This window comes from Brassica napus, chromosome C5 (genome assembly GCF_020379485.1).
Source record: "Brassica napus cultivar Da-Ae chromosome C5, Da-Ae, whole genome shotgun sequence".
NCBI classification, from domain to species: Eukaryota; Viridiplantae; Streptophyta; class Magnoliopsida; order Brassicales; family Brassicaceae; genus Brassica; species Brassica napus.
In genome coordinates, this window is record NC_063448.1 from 9,826,365 (window position 1) to 9,842,140 (window position 15,776).

At 38.1% G+C, this 15,776-nt stretch overlaps 4 protein-coding genes across 5 annotated transcripts; 3 read left to right on the forward strand and 1 right to left on the reverse strand.

The window, feature by feature from the left end:
• Positions 1 to 1,459: 1,459 nt before the first annotated feature.
• LOC106427112 lies at positions 1,460 to 3,878 on the forward strand. The gene is made up of 6 exons (XM_048758233.1): positions 1,460 to 1,825; positions 2,412 to 2,629; positions 2,718 to 2,940; positions 3,029 to 3,114; positions 3,211 to 3,302; positions 3,446 to 3,878. The coding sequence occupies exons 1-6, from the start codon at positions 1,727 to 1,729 to the stop codon at positions 3,715 to 3,717; spliced, it is 990 nt and encodes a 329-aa protein (XP_048614190.1). The 5' UTR covers positions 1,460 to 1,726; the 3' UTR covers positions 3,718 to 3,878.
• A 1,514-nt stretch (positions 3,879 to 5,392) lies between these two features.
• On the forward strand, positions 5,393 to 8,834 carry LOC106427149 (testis-expressed protein 2-like). Of its 2 annotated transcripts, XM_048758234.1 has the most exons (8): positions 5,393 to 5,797; positions 6,003 to 6,238; positions 6,331 to 6,958; positions 7,031 to 7,364; positions 7,517 to 7,611; positions 7,740 to 7,934; positions 8,009 to 8,181; positions 8,236 to 8,834. In XM_048758234.1, exons 1-8 carry the CDS (start codon positions 5,504 to 5,506, stop codon positions 8,669 to 8,671), a joined length of 2,391 nt encoding a protein of 796 aa, XP_048614191.1. In that variant the 5' UTR covers positions 5,393 to 5,503; the 3' UTR covers positions 8,672 to 8,834. The 2 variants fall into 2 exon arrangements, with proteins under 2 accessions (XP_048614191.1, XP_013723335.2); XM_013867881.3 differs by having other exon boundaries at positions 8,009 to 8,834.
• On the reverse strand, positions 8,805 to 10,234 carry LOC106427151 (probable aquaporin TIP3-2). The gene is made up of 3 exons (XM_013867883.2): positions 9,976 to 10,234; positions 9,468 to 9,733; positions 8,805 to 9,401 (listed from the first exon to the last, which is right to left on the reverse strand). Exons 1-3 carry the CDS (start codon positions 10,115 to 10,117, stop codon positions 9,006 to 9,008), a joined length of 804 nt encoding a protein of 267 aa, XP_013723337.2. The 5' UTR covers positions 10,118 to 10,234; the 3' UTR covers positions 8,805 to 9,005.
• Positions 10,235 to 11,189: 955 nt separating this feature from the next.
• LOC125587526 (transcription factor GTE5, chloroplastic-like) lies at positions 11,190 to 13,283 on the forward strand. Its single transcript, XM_048758235.1, has 4 exons — positions 11,190 to 12,563; positions 12,641 to 12,677; positions 12,786 to 12,890; positions 12,978 to 13,283. Exons 1-4 carry the CDS (start codon positions 11,367 to 11,369, stop codon positions 13,025 to 13,027), a joined length of 1,389 nt encoding a protein of 462 aa, XP_048614192.1. The 5' UTR covers positions 11,190 to 11,366; the 3' UTR covers positions 13,028 to 13,283.
• The last annotated feature ends 2,493 nt before the right edge of the window (positions 13,284 to 15,776 follow it).

The following is a 15,776-nucleotide window of genomic DNA, read 5'->3' on the forward strand; positions in this document are numbered from 1 at the left end:
ACTATCTTGGTATAGAAGTAACATAAGGAGCTGATGGCATTCACATCAAACAAGAAGGATACGCGCAAGGTATACTTGTCAAGACGAAGATGGAGTCATGTAACTATACTCATGTTCCGATGCACACGAGTTTGAAAGTATCAAAGGCAGAGGAGGAGCCTGAGATTGATGCAACATCGTATCGAAGCACCATAGGATGCTTAAGAGAAAGTCATAGAGAAGCAGTGAAGCATCTATACTCATGTTCTGATGCAACATCGTATCGAAGAAATGCGATGCACCTATTAACGGTCTACGCAAGTTCATCGGAGTTAAGAAGATCAACATACCTAAGATTCAAGTTGGAATTAAGGGGGAGAATGTTGGATAATTCCAATTAACTTGAGGAGCAAGTTAACTCATTAAATTAAAGTTTGATGGGTTAAGGAAAAATGAAAACATATCGAGGTTAGGAATGTTTTCATATTATTATTAGGAAAAGATGTAGCTTCGCCCTTAGGAAAAGATGTAGCTTCTTCCTATATAAAGAGTTCTCACGGAGAGATGTTCTATCAAGAGAAACACATTGAAAGGTTTAGTTTTGAGAGAGTTTCTAAATCTAATAAGAAGAGAAGTTTTTATAATCTTCTTTGTGTTATAATCTTTGTGTTTGTGCAACTTTAATTGACTATTCTTTATGGGAGTTTGATAACTGAGCTTGTTCATCATTTTTGGCATCATGTAATTTATAATTTGTGGATTTGGCATGTGAGTTATAAATATTTGTGACGCTTTTAACCGAAAATTCGCCTTTTCTACAAAACTAAAATTCTTTTAAAAGCAAAAAAAAATTCTTTTAAAAGATTTCTAGTTCATGCAGATTGAATTTTCAGGAATACAAAGTTATATATTTTACGTATGACATATACAACATTCATACGTTTATATATATTTTAGTATGTGAATCTTATAAATATATTTTACATACATGAAAGTATTGTAACTTCGACCTTCTAATTCAGTAAAAACACTGTTCTCTGACACTAACCGAATGGAAATACATATTGTCCACACAAGAAATTTAAAGAAAATTCTATACATGAATCCTTACATTTTAATCCTATCAATATTTAGATCTTTTTGTCGACTATAAATATATACATAACTATGGCCATTTTGCTTTCCAATTAATTTCCCTTAATAAAATAGCTTTACGGGCTAAACATACAAACTTTGTAATATTAGATATATTTAGCGGAAAATTACCTAACAAAGGTAAAAAAATATTAACGATAAGATCTTACGAGGGAGATAGAGAGAAAAGATAAAGCAAAAAGGAGATTTTAGTTGTCAAAATGGTCCCTTTTAGTCAATGACTAAATTAATTACCAAACAAATAGTAAAAATAGATTAGGATGAGAGAAAGAGAGAGAGAAAGAGGAGAGGGAATGTTTGGTGATGTTTCATTTTCCACTAAATAGAAGCAAATCATACTCCAAAATCTTCACTCTGCTGCAAACTTTTATTCCTCTTTTCTCCCAACAAATCTCTAAACAATCCATCTAAAATTTCCCCTTCATCTTTACAGTTTTAAGAGATCATTTTTCCTTTTTCCTTATTACAAACCAAAAAACAACACAAAACACAAACCCACCTAAACTGTTCCTGTAGCTAGTCTCTCTGTTTTCTTTCCTTCTTTCTAGGTTGTCCTCATCATCTAGTTTTTTCAGAAAATTCCAGGACAAGAATGTGGTGGTGGTCATCATCGTCGACGAAAGTCCGATCAAATCTAGAGAGGTTTCTTAGAGGAATCACTCCAAAGCCTCCTTCTTCTTCTATGTCAAAGGTACACTTCTTTTGTTTTCATTTTCTTCTTTTGGTGTGAATTCTTACCTTCATAGAATGTTAGAGAATCCATTTAGCATATTCTCAGGTTTCAACTAATCATTTTAGTAGATTTTTGTACACCAAATCTCCCATATTTAATCGGTGAATTTTACAGATAATGACAGATAATTGTAGGATTCATGGCATTTCGTGAAGTTTTATTTCACCACGTGGAAACTCGCGACATCAATATGTGATTGAGAATGATACTCTACTATATATTAGTGTATATCACCTATCTTACACTATATACAAAAAAATAAATTTAATATAAAATATCTGATAACTGAAATTGGTTTGAATATTCTAGTCAGGTAGGTATATCCTCTCTAAACGTGTCTTCTTCATCTTTATATCATTAGATGACTGTCTCATTCAGCAATTATTGATATTTAATGCGTGATTAATAGCATGTGGTTTCATTAATACCATTGTTGTAATACGTTGGCATTAGTTAGCATTATCAGTAAACATATGGATGGATTAAATTGTTTGTAAGCTACAGTTAGTCTCCGAGTTTGATCTTTGGTTGGTGTGATTTGCAGAGCTGCGAGAATGACTTGAATAGTGTATGGACTCAACATAGCAAAGATGAGACTGAATATTTCAGGCTCAGTGAACTTTGGGACTGTTTTGATGAGCTAAGCGCGTATGGACTTGGATCAAAGGTTGAGTTGAACAATGGCGAATCCGTTACGCAGTACTATGTTCCATATCTATCAGCCATTCAACTCTATACTAGCAAATCTCCAGCCTTTTCCAGGTTAGATTGATTATAGTGAATTTAGTGGGGGATAATAGTGTTCTATGTGTTACAAAACTTGAGAAGTGAATCTATGGTTTTGTTGCAGGAACCAAAGTGATGTGGTTGATTTTGAGAGTGAATGCTGGAGTGATGATAGTGAGATTGAGAAGTTATCAAGGTCAACGAGTAGTGGTTCTAGCAAAATATGGGATTCTGTTTCGGATGACTCGGCTTGTGACACTCCTTCAATGCGAGATAAGCTCGGTTCCATTGAGTTTCAGTACTTTGAGTCAACTAAACCGCACTTGCGAGTTCCTCTTATCACCAAGGTTTTCATTTGTAGTAATCCTATGTTCTTTATCGTGCTTAAAGAACCTAACAACTTAGAAAATTCTCTCTTATGTTGGTTGGTTTTAGGTTACTGAATTGGCTGAGAAGTATCCGAGAGTTTTGACGCTAAGGAGTGTTGATTTGTCTCCAGCGAGTTGGATGGCCATTGCTTGGTGAGTCTAGAAAATTTTCTGCTTGTTTGATCTCTGCCTGCAAGTGTTTTTCGGCCTTGATCATGACAAAGTCTTGAACTTTCGTTGTGGCTTTAGGTATCCGATATACCATATTCCATCTCAGAAGACCGATAAAGACTTATCAACGTGTTTTTTGAGTTATCATACGCTATCTTCGGCCTTACAAGGTATATAATATTTATGTTCTTTCCCCCAAAAAAAATAATCTTGCAGGTGTTATAATATACTTAGATTGCAATAAAATTTCTTAGCATATAGACATTATCTTGGTACAAAATGTTGAAACATCTAGCTCTGTTTGATTTATTAGGTAATTTGGTAGAGGGAGAGGATAAGAATAAAAAAAGCATGGAAGAAGAAACATTGTGGTTTGATGATGAACCGGTGGTGACCAAGAGACTCCCTTTGGCTCCTTTTGGTTTAGTTACATACAAAATGCAAGGAGGTTTGTGGGGGAAACAAGAATCTGGTGATCAAGAGCGGTTAGTTTATCTTGGAAGGGCAGCGGAGTCATGGCTGAAACAGCTTAATGTTCATGATCACCATGACTACAGCTTTTTCTCTGTGAACAAGAGCTTGTAGAGGTCCAAGTGACAGAACTCTGGTTTTTAGCTCTGTTTTTTGTTGTTTTCTTAGGTACATAATGTAGAGGTTTCTCGTCCTTGTGTTGTAGCATGGAAAAAAAAAGAACATGGGTTTTGTTTTTGAGTTTACAAATGATGAGATAAACAATGGTCTTTTTATTTGTTTTGTGAGAGACAAAGGGTCGGGCAGGTGTAACCGCACGTGGTTGCGAGAGTTTGGAGGTACAATTGGTCGCAGTTTTAAGCGTTTTTTTAGAGATTTGTACGACTGATATATTTTATATAATTATAAAATATTAAAAATCATAATATTATAATAAATATAAAATTATATCTATAAAATCATACTATTAAATTTTTTAAAATTATAGAAAATATTTTCTTTTAAAGTTTTATAATATAAATTAAAATATAATACATATACATTTTACAATTTCTATTATTTGAATTCACATTTTTATTGAATATTTTTTAGTTTTATTTTCTTAAAACAGAAAAAACATTACACAACCATTTGCAATCTCAAACGCTAGCTGAAACCAACTTTTGATTTTAAAAGGTTCAGAATGATTTGAAACGATTTGTACCATTTTCTATAATTGTTTTAAAATGCCAACAACCAACCACAAAAGCTGCGTTTGCGGGTTGGAAACCGATGGTATATGTATATGGAAATGAACCTTATGAGCTGTGTTACTTGTGTCTTCTGACTTCTGTCTAATGAATGAAACATGCTTACGACAACTAATAACATTTAACAATCTGTGATAGTACACAAGAATCTGTAATGAAAGCTATCTCAAGCATCTTAGTCCATAAGATACTATATAATAGGCCTGGGTTGTTCGGTGGTCCGTTCGGTTTCGGTCCGGGTGATTCAGATTTTCGGATTTTCGGTGTTATGCTCATAAGTACCATTCGGTTTTTACTAATTATCGGATCGGGTTCGGTTCGGTTCCTTCCGGGTTCGGTTCGGATCGGATTTAACCAATGTTTAAAATCGTACAAAAATATATTTTAAAAAACCTCGAAAATTGACCAAAAAAATTTCAAAATATATAAATTATTTACAAATCTAATTAAAAATTAGTTAAACTATCTAAATTAACTAAAAAGTATTTAAAATAACAAATAAAACAAACTACAAAAATATTTTGAATAATCTAAATTATCTAAATCACCTTAATATATATAAAAACATTAACATATTTAACTAATTTCGGATATCTTCGGTTCCTAATTCAGATTTCGGTTTGGTTCGGGTTATAACCAAAGTCCAAAGTAGTAAGCTCATAAGTCCCATTCGGATATTTTAGTAAAACAGTTCGAATTCGGTTTCGGTTTTTCCGGTTCGGGCTAAGGTCGGTACTTCGGATTGAGTTAAGAACGTCGTGGCGTACTATATAATCATAGTTTCTTACTTGATAAAACATGTTTTATTTTATATATTTTGACCAATGAAACAGTTTTTTTTTTTGCACCTGAAGTTTAAAATATATTTATCTACTTCTTATGAAATTTTAATTCTAAAAACACTTGGTCGTGATTTTTTAAATATTATAGTATATCAACTAGTTATTATTAATTAACTTGATGACAAAAAAAGAAGAAGTTATTATTAATTAACTTAAGAGATTAAATATGTTTCTGATTCGTCAAATTAGTATTGGTTGGAAGTTTAGAATTACGTTTCCAGAGAGAGAGAGAGAGAGAGAGAGAGAGAGAGAGATGACTAATCCCACAGTATCTTCTCCTCTTCCAATCTTTTGGCATTGTACACTGACATGAACAAACCCCGACGCCACGAATCTTCTCCTCCTCCTCCTGATTCCCTCACAAGTAACCTTCATCTCATTGAAGACCTTCCAGCTTCCCCGGAGGATATGTTTTCCTTCACGAGTTTCGTGTTCCTCTCTGGATTCTTCCTGGGAATTTTCGCCGTCTTGGCGGCCGAAGCTGCGGGTTTGATGTATCTTCTGAACCGATTGAACCGGAAGAGAGATAACCGGGTTGATTCAAAACCCGGTTCCGATCAATCTACCAAGGAGATCAGCAATCCTCGTGAATCCAACAAACAGGTGATCGATCTTTAATTCCTCGATTAATCCTCTAAACTCTAGGTTTTAACCTCGGAATGTTTGCATGTTGCGTTACTTGCGAGTTGTTGAGTTCAAGTCAACTGTTTCGGATGAGACCGTGAATTTTGAGTTTTTGGATCATTAGAACCAGACAGTTTCTGTTCGGTCTTGTTTTGCTGTAATGAAAGTTTTTAATATTTTCCAGGGAACGATCTGGGTTTTGGAGTTGGATGAAGGTCTCAAGAACATGTGGAAGGAGAAGTTACCAACAGAGCAGAAGAGGAAGAGAGCTTTCTTGGAGATTCATCCAACTCGCAAATTCGCTCGGATCAAAGACCACAAACTCATCTTGTCAGAGTCTGACGGCACTCTCACTACTGTTTCATTAAAATGCTGCTCTGTGGAGGCTGTTTCAGGCTCTGATCTCCCTACAAGAAAATGGTACCACCAACTCTATCTGTATATGTAATATAGCGATTTGAATTGTGAAGCTTTGCTAGATTCTATATGAAGCTTGATTGTTCATTTGTTAGGGCCAAAAGATTCCCTATAAAAGTCGAAAGCAAGAGTTCCTCAGACGTATACAAAGGAAACAAGGTGTTTTACATCTATCTCGAGACTTCTTGGGAAAAGGAATCATGGTGTAAAGCTCTTCGTCTTGCTTCTTGCGAGAATCCGGAAAGGTTTATTTGGTACTCCACCAAGTTACAACAAGACTTCCGTAGTTACGTCACGTCTCTCAACGCTGCGTATCCTTCGTTTATGAAACCGTCTCTTGGGTTTAGTTTTGAGACGATTGACAGAGGGAACAGAACGGACGGCTCTTCCTCCAAAGTTCGTTTGTTCTTGAGGAGATTTTCAAGAAGGCGATCAAATCGTGAAGAGAGGAGAACCTCTGTGCGTTCTTACCAAGATTCACAAAATGGAAGCAGCGTTCCAGGGAAGAGGGTGGGAGATGATGTCAGAGATGAAGCTGATGCGCCTGTCTTTTCACGTTCTGTGAGCCATACAAGTCATTTCTCCGGGGTTTCGGATGGAGACTCTGAGGAGAAGTTTGAGATGGATGAAGGAACATTGGCGTGGAACTTGCTAATCTCCAGGCTTTTCTTCGATCTCATACGGAAAACAGGAGTGAAGGACTCAATGCAAGCGCGAATCCAGGTCTGCATGCTTTCATGAACTCAAAAATTTGAGATGAATTGATTTCCTTACGTCTTTGTGGTTTTTAAACAGAGGATGTTATCCAACATGAGGACTCCGAGTTACATAGGAGAACTAATCTGCTCCGATGTTGACCTTGGTAATCTCCCACCTCATATACATGGTACTCGGGTTCTTCCAATGGAGATGAGTGGTGTGTGGGCGTTCGGGGTAGATATTGAATACTCTGGTGAACTGGTGATTGACGTTGAAACACGGGTTAATATCCGGGAGGTGGATCTTCAAAAAGGCATAAACGACACGAGGCTGCAGCCAAGTTCTGCTGGGGAAGAAGTCTCGTCGAACGGTGTTGAAGATTTTGAAAAGCAATTAGTCATCCCTGTTGATGCAGGAGAAGTGAAAAATGGTAAAAACAAGCAAGTTCAATGTTTACTAAATATTGATTAGTGCAGTCACCTCTTGTTTCACCTACCGAGTTCTTGCTAGCGTAATGCATGTTCAAAAGTATTGCTCAGATGATGATTACAATTGTTCTTACCCTCTTTTTGTTGCTTTCAGATGAATCCAATGGCTCAAAAGGAACCAAAGCTTCTCCAAATGGTGTATCCAGATGGAAGTCTATTCTAAAAAATATTGCTGAGCAAGTTTCCCAGGTTGGTTCTCCTCCTCTCTTTTTTTTTTTTAAATATCTACAAGATGATTTTTTTGTTTTGTTTTGTTGGATTTTTTGCAACTTTTCCTCAGTGTAGGATCTTAGATTTTATCTGTTTCTCAATTGCAGGTACCAATCTCTTTGTCAATACGGGTTTCTTCTCTTAGAGGGACACTGCGTGTACACATGAAGCCGCCTCCTTCTGATCAACTATGGTTTGGATTCACGAGCATGCCTGATATACAATTCGATCTCGCATCTTCCGTTGGGGATCACAAAATCACCAACAGCCATGTTGCTATGTTCTTGATCAACCGGTTTAAGGTAGGTACACCTTCTCCTTTGCGTTCTCTTATATGGTTTGTAGTGAACTTTGAGATAACATTATGATTGTGCAGACGGCAATAAGAGAAGCAGTGGTTCTTCCAAACTGTGAAAGCCTAACGATTCCTTGGATGATTGCTGAAAAAGAAGATTGGGTTCAACGCAAAGCCGCTCCATTCATGTGGCTGAATCAAGAAAGCGATCACCAGGCAACAGAGGGGAAGTCTAAATCTGACAAGCCATCTACTTCTTCCTCTTGTGTTCAGTCTGAGCAAATGCAGGAAACTGCAAACGCCACCCAGAAGCCGGTTATTTCTGAAGCGGAGACTGTGTCTTCTTCCTCCTGTGCTCAGTCTGAGCAAGTGCATGAAGCTGCCAATGCCGTTCAGAAACCGAATACAGAAGCAGAGGTTATGTCTACCGCAGTGTCAAGTTCCTCCAGACCTGAAACAGTAGAGAGTGACAAATCTCTGGAAGAACTGAAAACTCCATTGCTGCTACCCAGCAGCAGCGAAAAGCAGGAGACGAACTCAAGAGGCAGCACTTTTGTTCAGTCATCATCACCATCTTGGTCAGTAGTTTCAAGCGAAGACGATGATTCAAGGGGAAAGAAACTGGGAAGGAGAGCAAGGATGCTGAGTCTTGGGAAGAAAATGGGGGAGAAGTTGGATGAGAAGAGGCGTCACATGGAGGAAAAGAGTAGACAGATTGTTGACAAGATGAGAGGACCTTCTTAACATGAGAAGAAAGAAGCCTTCGCAGGTTTCAGATACATTAACTGATTTATAGAAACCGACCGGCACTGTTACATGTACAGTACTCTTGAGAGAAAAGCCATCATTGTCTCCGTCTTGATCCCATAATTGACCATTTTTAATGAAATACCGAATTTTTTTATTATCAAATAGTTACATATGATACAAGAACACACAGATACTGTCCTGGTCTGGACTCAATTATACATATAAAGTTGCATGCAAGAAAAAAAAAACAAATAGACAAACAACAACACAAGCAAAACAGAGATTCTTGATACAAAGAGAGAACCTTCGACATGTAGCTTGGTACGGTCTAGTAATCTTCCGGGGCCAATGGTTGGTGGACACTATGGCGAGGAGGCTCGTTCACGTTGGGGATGATCATGTACTCATAGATAAGTGCGGCGAGTGCACCTCCAATGAAGGGCCCAACCCAATATATCCAATGGTTTTCCCATCTCCATCCAACCAATGATGGACCAAAGGCTCTAGCCGGATTCATTGACGCTCCGTCGAATGGTCCTCCTACCAACATGTTTGCCCCAACTATGAGCCCGATGGCTAGGGGGGCTATGATCCCAATACTCCATCTCTTGGGATCGATTACAGTTGAGTAGAAGATATAAACCAATGCGAATGTAAGTATGATCTCCATCAATAGCCCGTGAAGCTCACTGACTCCAGACGCTACATGGAACCCTATTGGTCTCTGCATCACAGTCACAGTCAGGACTCAGGAGCATATATTTTCAAAATTCGATGAGAAATGATATACCTTGCCATTAGTGGAAAGCCTCAACAAGAGACAAGCGAGGATAGCACCTAGAAGCTGAGCAACCCAATAGTAGATAGCTCGGATCACTGAGAGCCTGCCACCGATTAGAGCAGCAAAAGTAACCGCAGGGTTCACGTGACCACCAGAGACATTGATGGCCGCCGAAACTGCCGCAAATAGTGCCAATGCATGAGCTAACGCCACCAAAAGTAACCCTCCCGGCGTGTCTGTCCCCGTGTGAGCCTCAGTGTCCCAATACAACTTGTCTGCTCGTACCAATATATATTAATTACCGAATAAGATAAATGTTTTCTTCTTTCTACCGTCTTTGTTAGAACAAAAATCTTGATAAATAATAATAAAAAAAATCTTGATAAATCTAAAAATGTTTGATATAAATAAATATCTGACGTTGTGATTAATATTTTTGTAAGAAAAGATGGCAATACTAATTGGCTAAAAGTTATTGGATAACTCCTACGCATATATAGCTAAAAGAACTACGAACCTAGAGAGAGGATGGAGCCTTCTCCAGCAAAGACAAAGACGAAAGTAGAGAGAAACTCGGCCAAAGTGGCTCTAATGGAGTCCGGGTGCGTCGCCTCATCAGCTCTCCCAAAGCCGTATGTTCTTCTAGCATATGTTGCCATTTAAGAACTCTTTATTTAAATGAAAGATTAAAACCGATAACTTTGATAAAGAAGAGGATAGGGAAGAGTAACATAAGAGAGCGAGGGCTTAAAAGAAGCAAAAGTGGTTATAAGTAATTTGGAGACAGATGTTGATATAAAGAGTGTCTAAAGCTGAGCACGTGGATCCTGTTCGTGTCTATCCATTCCTCGATCTTACCTGATCCTCTCTCAATCTGTGCAGTTCCTAGTGTACATGTGTTTGTATAACTATCCAGGTTGTGACTACATTTCTATGCATGTGTGACAAGTGGATCGAGTTACAGTTCTCTAAAATATCGATCCGGTTTCGGCTTTCCTCGTCACCTATTTTGTCATTTCATGTGAGACAGACTCACAGAAAGTACTCTCAATCACATGATACATCACAAACCATGATGTAATACAATCTTTTAGTAAAAAACAGAAGAAGAAGATAGATTAAACTGTATGTATCTGATTAAAAACTTGCTTTAGAGACCTATTAGATGATTAATTATTGAGTTTTGAGGCCAATTAAAAAACAGCCTACATGATTATATGTTCAAATAAAATAGTTACCACCGTGAACAAGTTGGATCTTATCCTCGCTGGAGCTATATATACTCCATCGTACTTGAACACTACAGTGTATAAACTGCTAGTGTTGGAAAGGTATTATTATCAAACTATCAATTGTTGATTGCAAGTAAGTATCATTGAGGATTTGTTATAAAAAGAACTGGTATTTTATTGTTTCGCAGGAATTTAGATAAAGGCAAAATTTTATACCCGTAGAAATTTTAACACTGATAAAAAGATTTTATCAGAGAGAGAAGAGAAGGTTGAGGTTTTGAGATGCGTAATACAACTAACGTAAATGTTCGTATATATAGAAAGAAATTTATTGTGCAAATAGTGTAGCGGACCCCACATCTTTTATATTTTTCAACATAAACGGTTGGCTGCTGACTTTCTTAGCTTGTCTTTCATAACAGGATTTTATTATATAGTAAAAAATTGGTAGTAAAAAAAAAAAAAAAAAAAAGTAATAATGGCGCGTGAGTTTCAAGCGCGTGAGCTATTGATGCCACAGTATTGCTTGCTTCCCTAGGGTTTTCGTAAATTGCAAAATCGAGAACCGATCTTCATGTAGATTCAAACCTTCTCTTTCGATTTCGATTTCGATTTCGATTTCATCGACCTTGGATCCCCTTAATCACGGTCCTCCGAGCTAAAAAAACCTTTAGAAATGTCTTCAGGAGGTGGAGCTTCGAAGACGACGAAGCACAGGCGGACCAAGCCGATGGTGGTTCCTCAACACGCGCGATCGGCTGCTCTCCTCTCTCCGTCAAACCCGTTCGCGTCGGAGGAGGAAGATCATCCTCCCATGTTGAAGGTTAGCTTGAGCTCAATTTCGAAGCTTGAAGTCAGGAGCTTGAAGCGGAGACTAACAGCTGAGCTAGACGAAGTTCGGAGCTTGATCGCACAGTTCGATCCCCAAGGCGGAAACTTTACAACCGGGTCCATGGGTAAAGGGGGAAACAAGAAGCTGAAAACTGGGAATGGAGTTAAGAGAGGTGATAAAGGTACGGTTCAGATTTTCAAGAAATGTCTCAATTTGCTGACGAAGTTGATGAAGCATAAGGATGGATGGGTGTTCAATGTGCCCGTTGATGCTAAAGGGTTTGGTTTGCATGATTACCACACCATTGTTAAAGAGCCTATGGATTTGGGTACAGTGAAGGCTAAGTTAGGGGAAGGTTTGTATGAGTCGCCGTTGGATTTTGCTGAAGATGTTAGACTTACTTTCAACAATGCGATTTTGTATAATCCTGTGGGGCATGAGGTGCATAGTATGGCTAAGTTTCTGTTGAGCATGTTTGAGGAGAAGTGGGCTCCTATTGAAGTGCAGTATCAAAATCTTCACAGGGAGATCAAACCGGCTCGTGATGTTGTGTTGCCTCGTCCTGCTCCTCTTGTTGAGCCTTTACCAGCTCCTACACCTTCCCCGTCTCCTCCTCCTCCTCCGTCTCCTCCGCCTCCGGTGCTTGAGGATAGGACTTTAGAGATTGCTGAATCTATGACGGAACCTGAAACTGTCACTACTACTGCCCTCGAGAAGCCTGAAGGAGATGAGGAGGAGGCGCCTGTTGATATTAGGGACCTGACGATGGATGAGAAACGGAGACTCAGTGAAGAGCTTCAGGACTTGCCTTATGACAAACTAGAGACAGTTGTTCAGATTGTAAAGAAGAGTAATCCGGAACTCTCTCAACAGGATGATGAGATTGAGCTGGATATTGATAGTCTTGACATCCAGACGCTTTGGGAGCTTTATAGTTTTGTGACTGGGTATAAGGAGAGCTTGAGCAATAAAAAGGAGGAGGATCAGGGGTTTGGTTCAGAACGAGATGCTGAATCTGCTCACAACATTATCCAAGAACCGGTAAAGATTTCCTTCCTTAGCCAAATGTTATTTATTTCAGGTCTTTATTGATTTTGCCTCATAATCATTCGTTTCAGGCAACTGGCACCGAAAGATCGAGAGTTACTGAATCAGGTAAGGTTTTAGGTCACTAGCTCATACCAAATTCGGATGTAGTTAGTATTTATTTTCACACGAAAAGGAAAGACCAATGGAATATATATAATGATTGTTTCTAACCAGGGAAAGCTATTCGCATGTCTTCTTCTCCTGTTCGCCAAGAAAACAAGGCAGGTGGATCAACTAGTTCTAACAGTTCCAGCAGTGACTCAGGATCTAGCTCTAGTGGTAAATGTTGAACCTATCTGTCAGCTCTTTTTATCACCTTTATCAGCATCACGACTAACATCACTCTTCTTCCTTTTTGTTCTGCAGATTCTGACAGTGACAGCTCCTCTGGACGTGGATCAGATACTGGTAATTAGAGCTGACAAGTCAAGATAGTGTTTAGCTTTAGAATCAGAGCTGTCATGTTATTTTCTTAGTCGATGAGTTTGCCCCAATTGGATTGGTTTCTGTATTAAGATGTTTTACTGTACAGAAGAATGAACTGTAGATGCCTTCCTCTAATCAACATGCTTGTTCCCTGCGTCTTAAGTGGAACAAATCTATTGTTTAGAGCAGTAAAGGAAACTAGAAGGGGCATTAAGAAGAATTTAATGTTTTTCATATTAGAAGAAACAGATTGGTTCTTGGTATAATATTGTTCAAACTTTAAAGCATCGCATGACAGTCAAGCCTGCATAGAAGGTGTCTCAATCGTCTGATGCAAATGGCAGGTTTGACTCTGTGTTCTTAGGGTCTGGATATGTTGTCGCATGTTTCTTACTGTTCGTCACATCAACACCCATGCCTGCATCTCCAAATCATATTGCAAGCTGCTCATATTCCTTCTCTCTTATTCTTTACGAAGTTAAAGCATCCATTATCCTTTGTCTGATGATTATGGTAAACAAGAAACATAAGAGAGTAAGAGAGAGAGCGAGGACCTTGAATGATCTGAGCTGCCTAGTCCTGTCACGAGCTGCATAAAGCAAAGTGCCCTCAAAATCTGAGGGGTCTTCACGAAAATGTCATGCCGTACACATGCAGCAGCATCAAAGTCTTCGATGAAGAACTCATCTTGATCCTCCATCCCTTCCTCTGGTTCATCCCTTACAGAATCCAATCCTGTAGGATCACTTGAACTCAAAGAAGCTTTACCCTGTCAAACATAAGAAAACCAAGAGAACCCATTTCCTTGTACTCACTCTTACTGTCTTACATCCTTTAAATCACCAAAACACATCTCAAGGAAACATAGAGAAGAACTCTGATAGGCCTGAGAAGCCAAATTGTCCACCTCCACAAGAATAGTTTCCAGTTTACGTAGATTTTACCATCCCATGCTCTCTTTTTGAATCCTTTGTTCACAGTGCCGGCTTTAAAGGTGTGCAGACAGTGCATTTGCACCGGATCCCGTCCTATTAATTATTTTTTCCTTTGCATTTTAGGGTCCAAATTTTCTGAAAATTTGTAAAATAGAACCCCAAATTTCACAAACAAAATTCCAGTTTACGTAGATTTTACCATCCCATGCTCTCTTTTTGGATGCTTTGTTCATAGCTGACACACAAGGACAACAACACTACTGAAACGTAACACCAAATCCCAAATAAATACCTTTCTGAACCAAAACCATCACAACAACACAGGAACCGATAATGAAATAATAGTACAAGTACTTTTCTCTTTAATTAAAAATAAAATATCCATCTTTTTATTGAGACACAACAAAATATACATCTATTGGATTAACTTAAACATGATTTGAATTTCTTATGATATAAATCTAACTGATAATGAAATAACATAAGTAAACAATATTTTTTTTATTATTATTAATAAATTAAAAGGAGACACAAGACCATAATAATCAAAACAACAGAAAAAAAGACAACAACAATAATGATAAAAAGTTCAACATCACTCAAAAGAACCACGACAGAGTCCTGAACTACATAAGCAAACCCTTTTAGGCTTTTACCTCTAAAAATCATGTTTCCATCCTCATCAACCTCTCCAGTATCATAAGACATTCCATTACATCGGCCTCGCCCTCTTTTGATGGGACCTATGTTGGGATCGACATCAACAGTGTTGGATTCATCAGATGGTGAAACAAAACTAAGTGGTGTGGCCATTAATATAGGTGAGAGCAGGGGCGGAGAAGTACGGCGGTACGAGAACACGTGTCCCCTACTGATTTTTTTTTTTTGATAGTTTAATTTAATTTATTAAATATCATTAGTTTAGTGAAGAAAAATGTAAAAGTGCCCCCATCAACAATATTTTTTTGGTGTTTATAATATGGTGCTTCCGATTAAAACTTTTCTAGATTCGCCCCTGGGTGAGAGGGCGTTGGTGTGTTGTAGTTTTCGTCATTAGCAGGTTGAAGCGGTGAGGCTTGAGAAATGGGAGGTGTTGTTGTGTAAGGGATCTCATACAACGGTTTGGACTTTGGAGTGGTGTAACCACTTGAGAAGTTGGTGATGAGATGTTCTCCATCTGATGGTTATCATTGTCAGCAAAGCTCGGGATTAGATAGCTGAAGGGTGTAGCTTCAGTTGGAGTAGACTCATCAATTGCAAAAGTAAATCCTGAATTAAGAAAAACATGCTTCCATCTTCATCAACCTCTCCAGTATCATAAGACATTCCATAATCATCCCTCAACTCTGTCAATAGAGGTATATGCCTTTTTGCAGAAAACGCAATACGAACCGAAGGTTGGTTGGCTATCCTTTTCAAACTCAACAGGCTGCCACATAACATTAGCCGAGCAGCTATGGTTCTTAACCAACTAACATTACCAATCGCTCTCGCACTGACTAAGATTTCCGACCGAAATTTATAAACTTCAGAGGCTTCGTCCCAACACAGTCTTCACCCACAAGTTCCGGTTCATAGTTCCACCTAAAGTTTTTGTAAACTCGAGAAGTATGTGACATGACGAGTTTAATTGTTAGCTTGAGAAAAACACAAGACTATCATATAAAAATCAACTAATTAACCTTGCATACAACTATAACTACTAATGTTCTGAAGTCAATCGTGAATCATATCTAAGACTAAAACAACCACTAAATCTCATTTTTATTTTGATCTCAGTGATAAATGCTTAGAGAAATAAAAT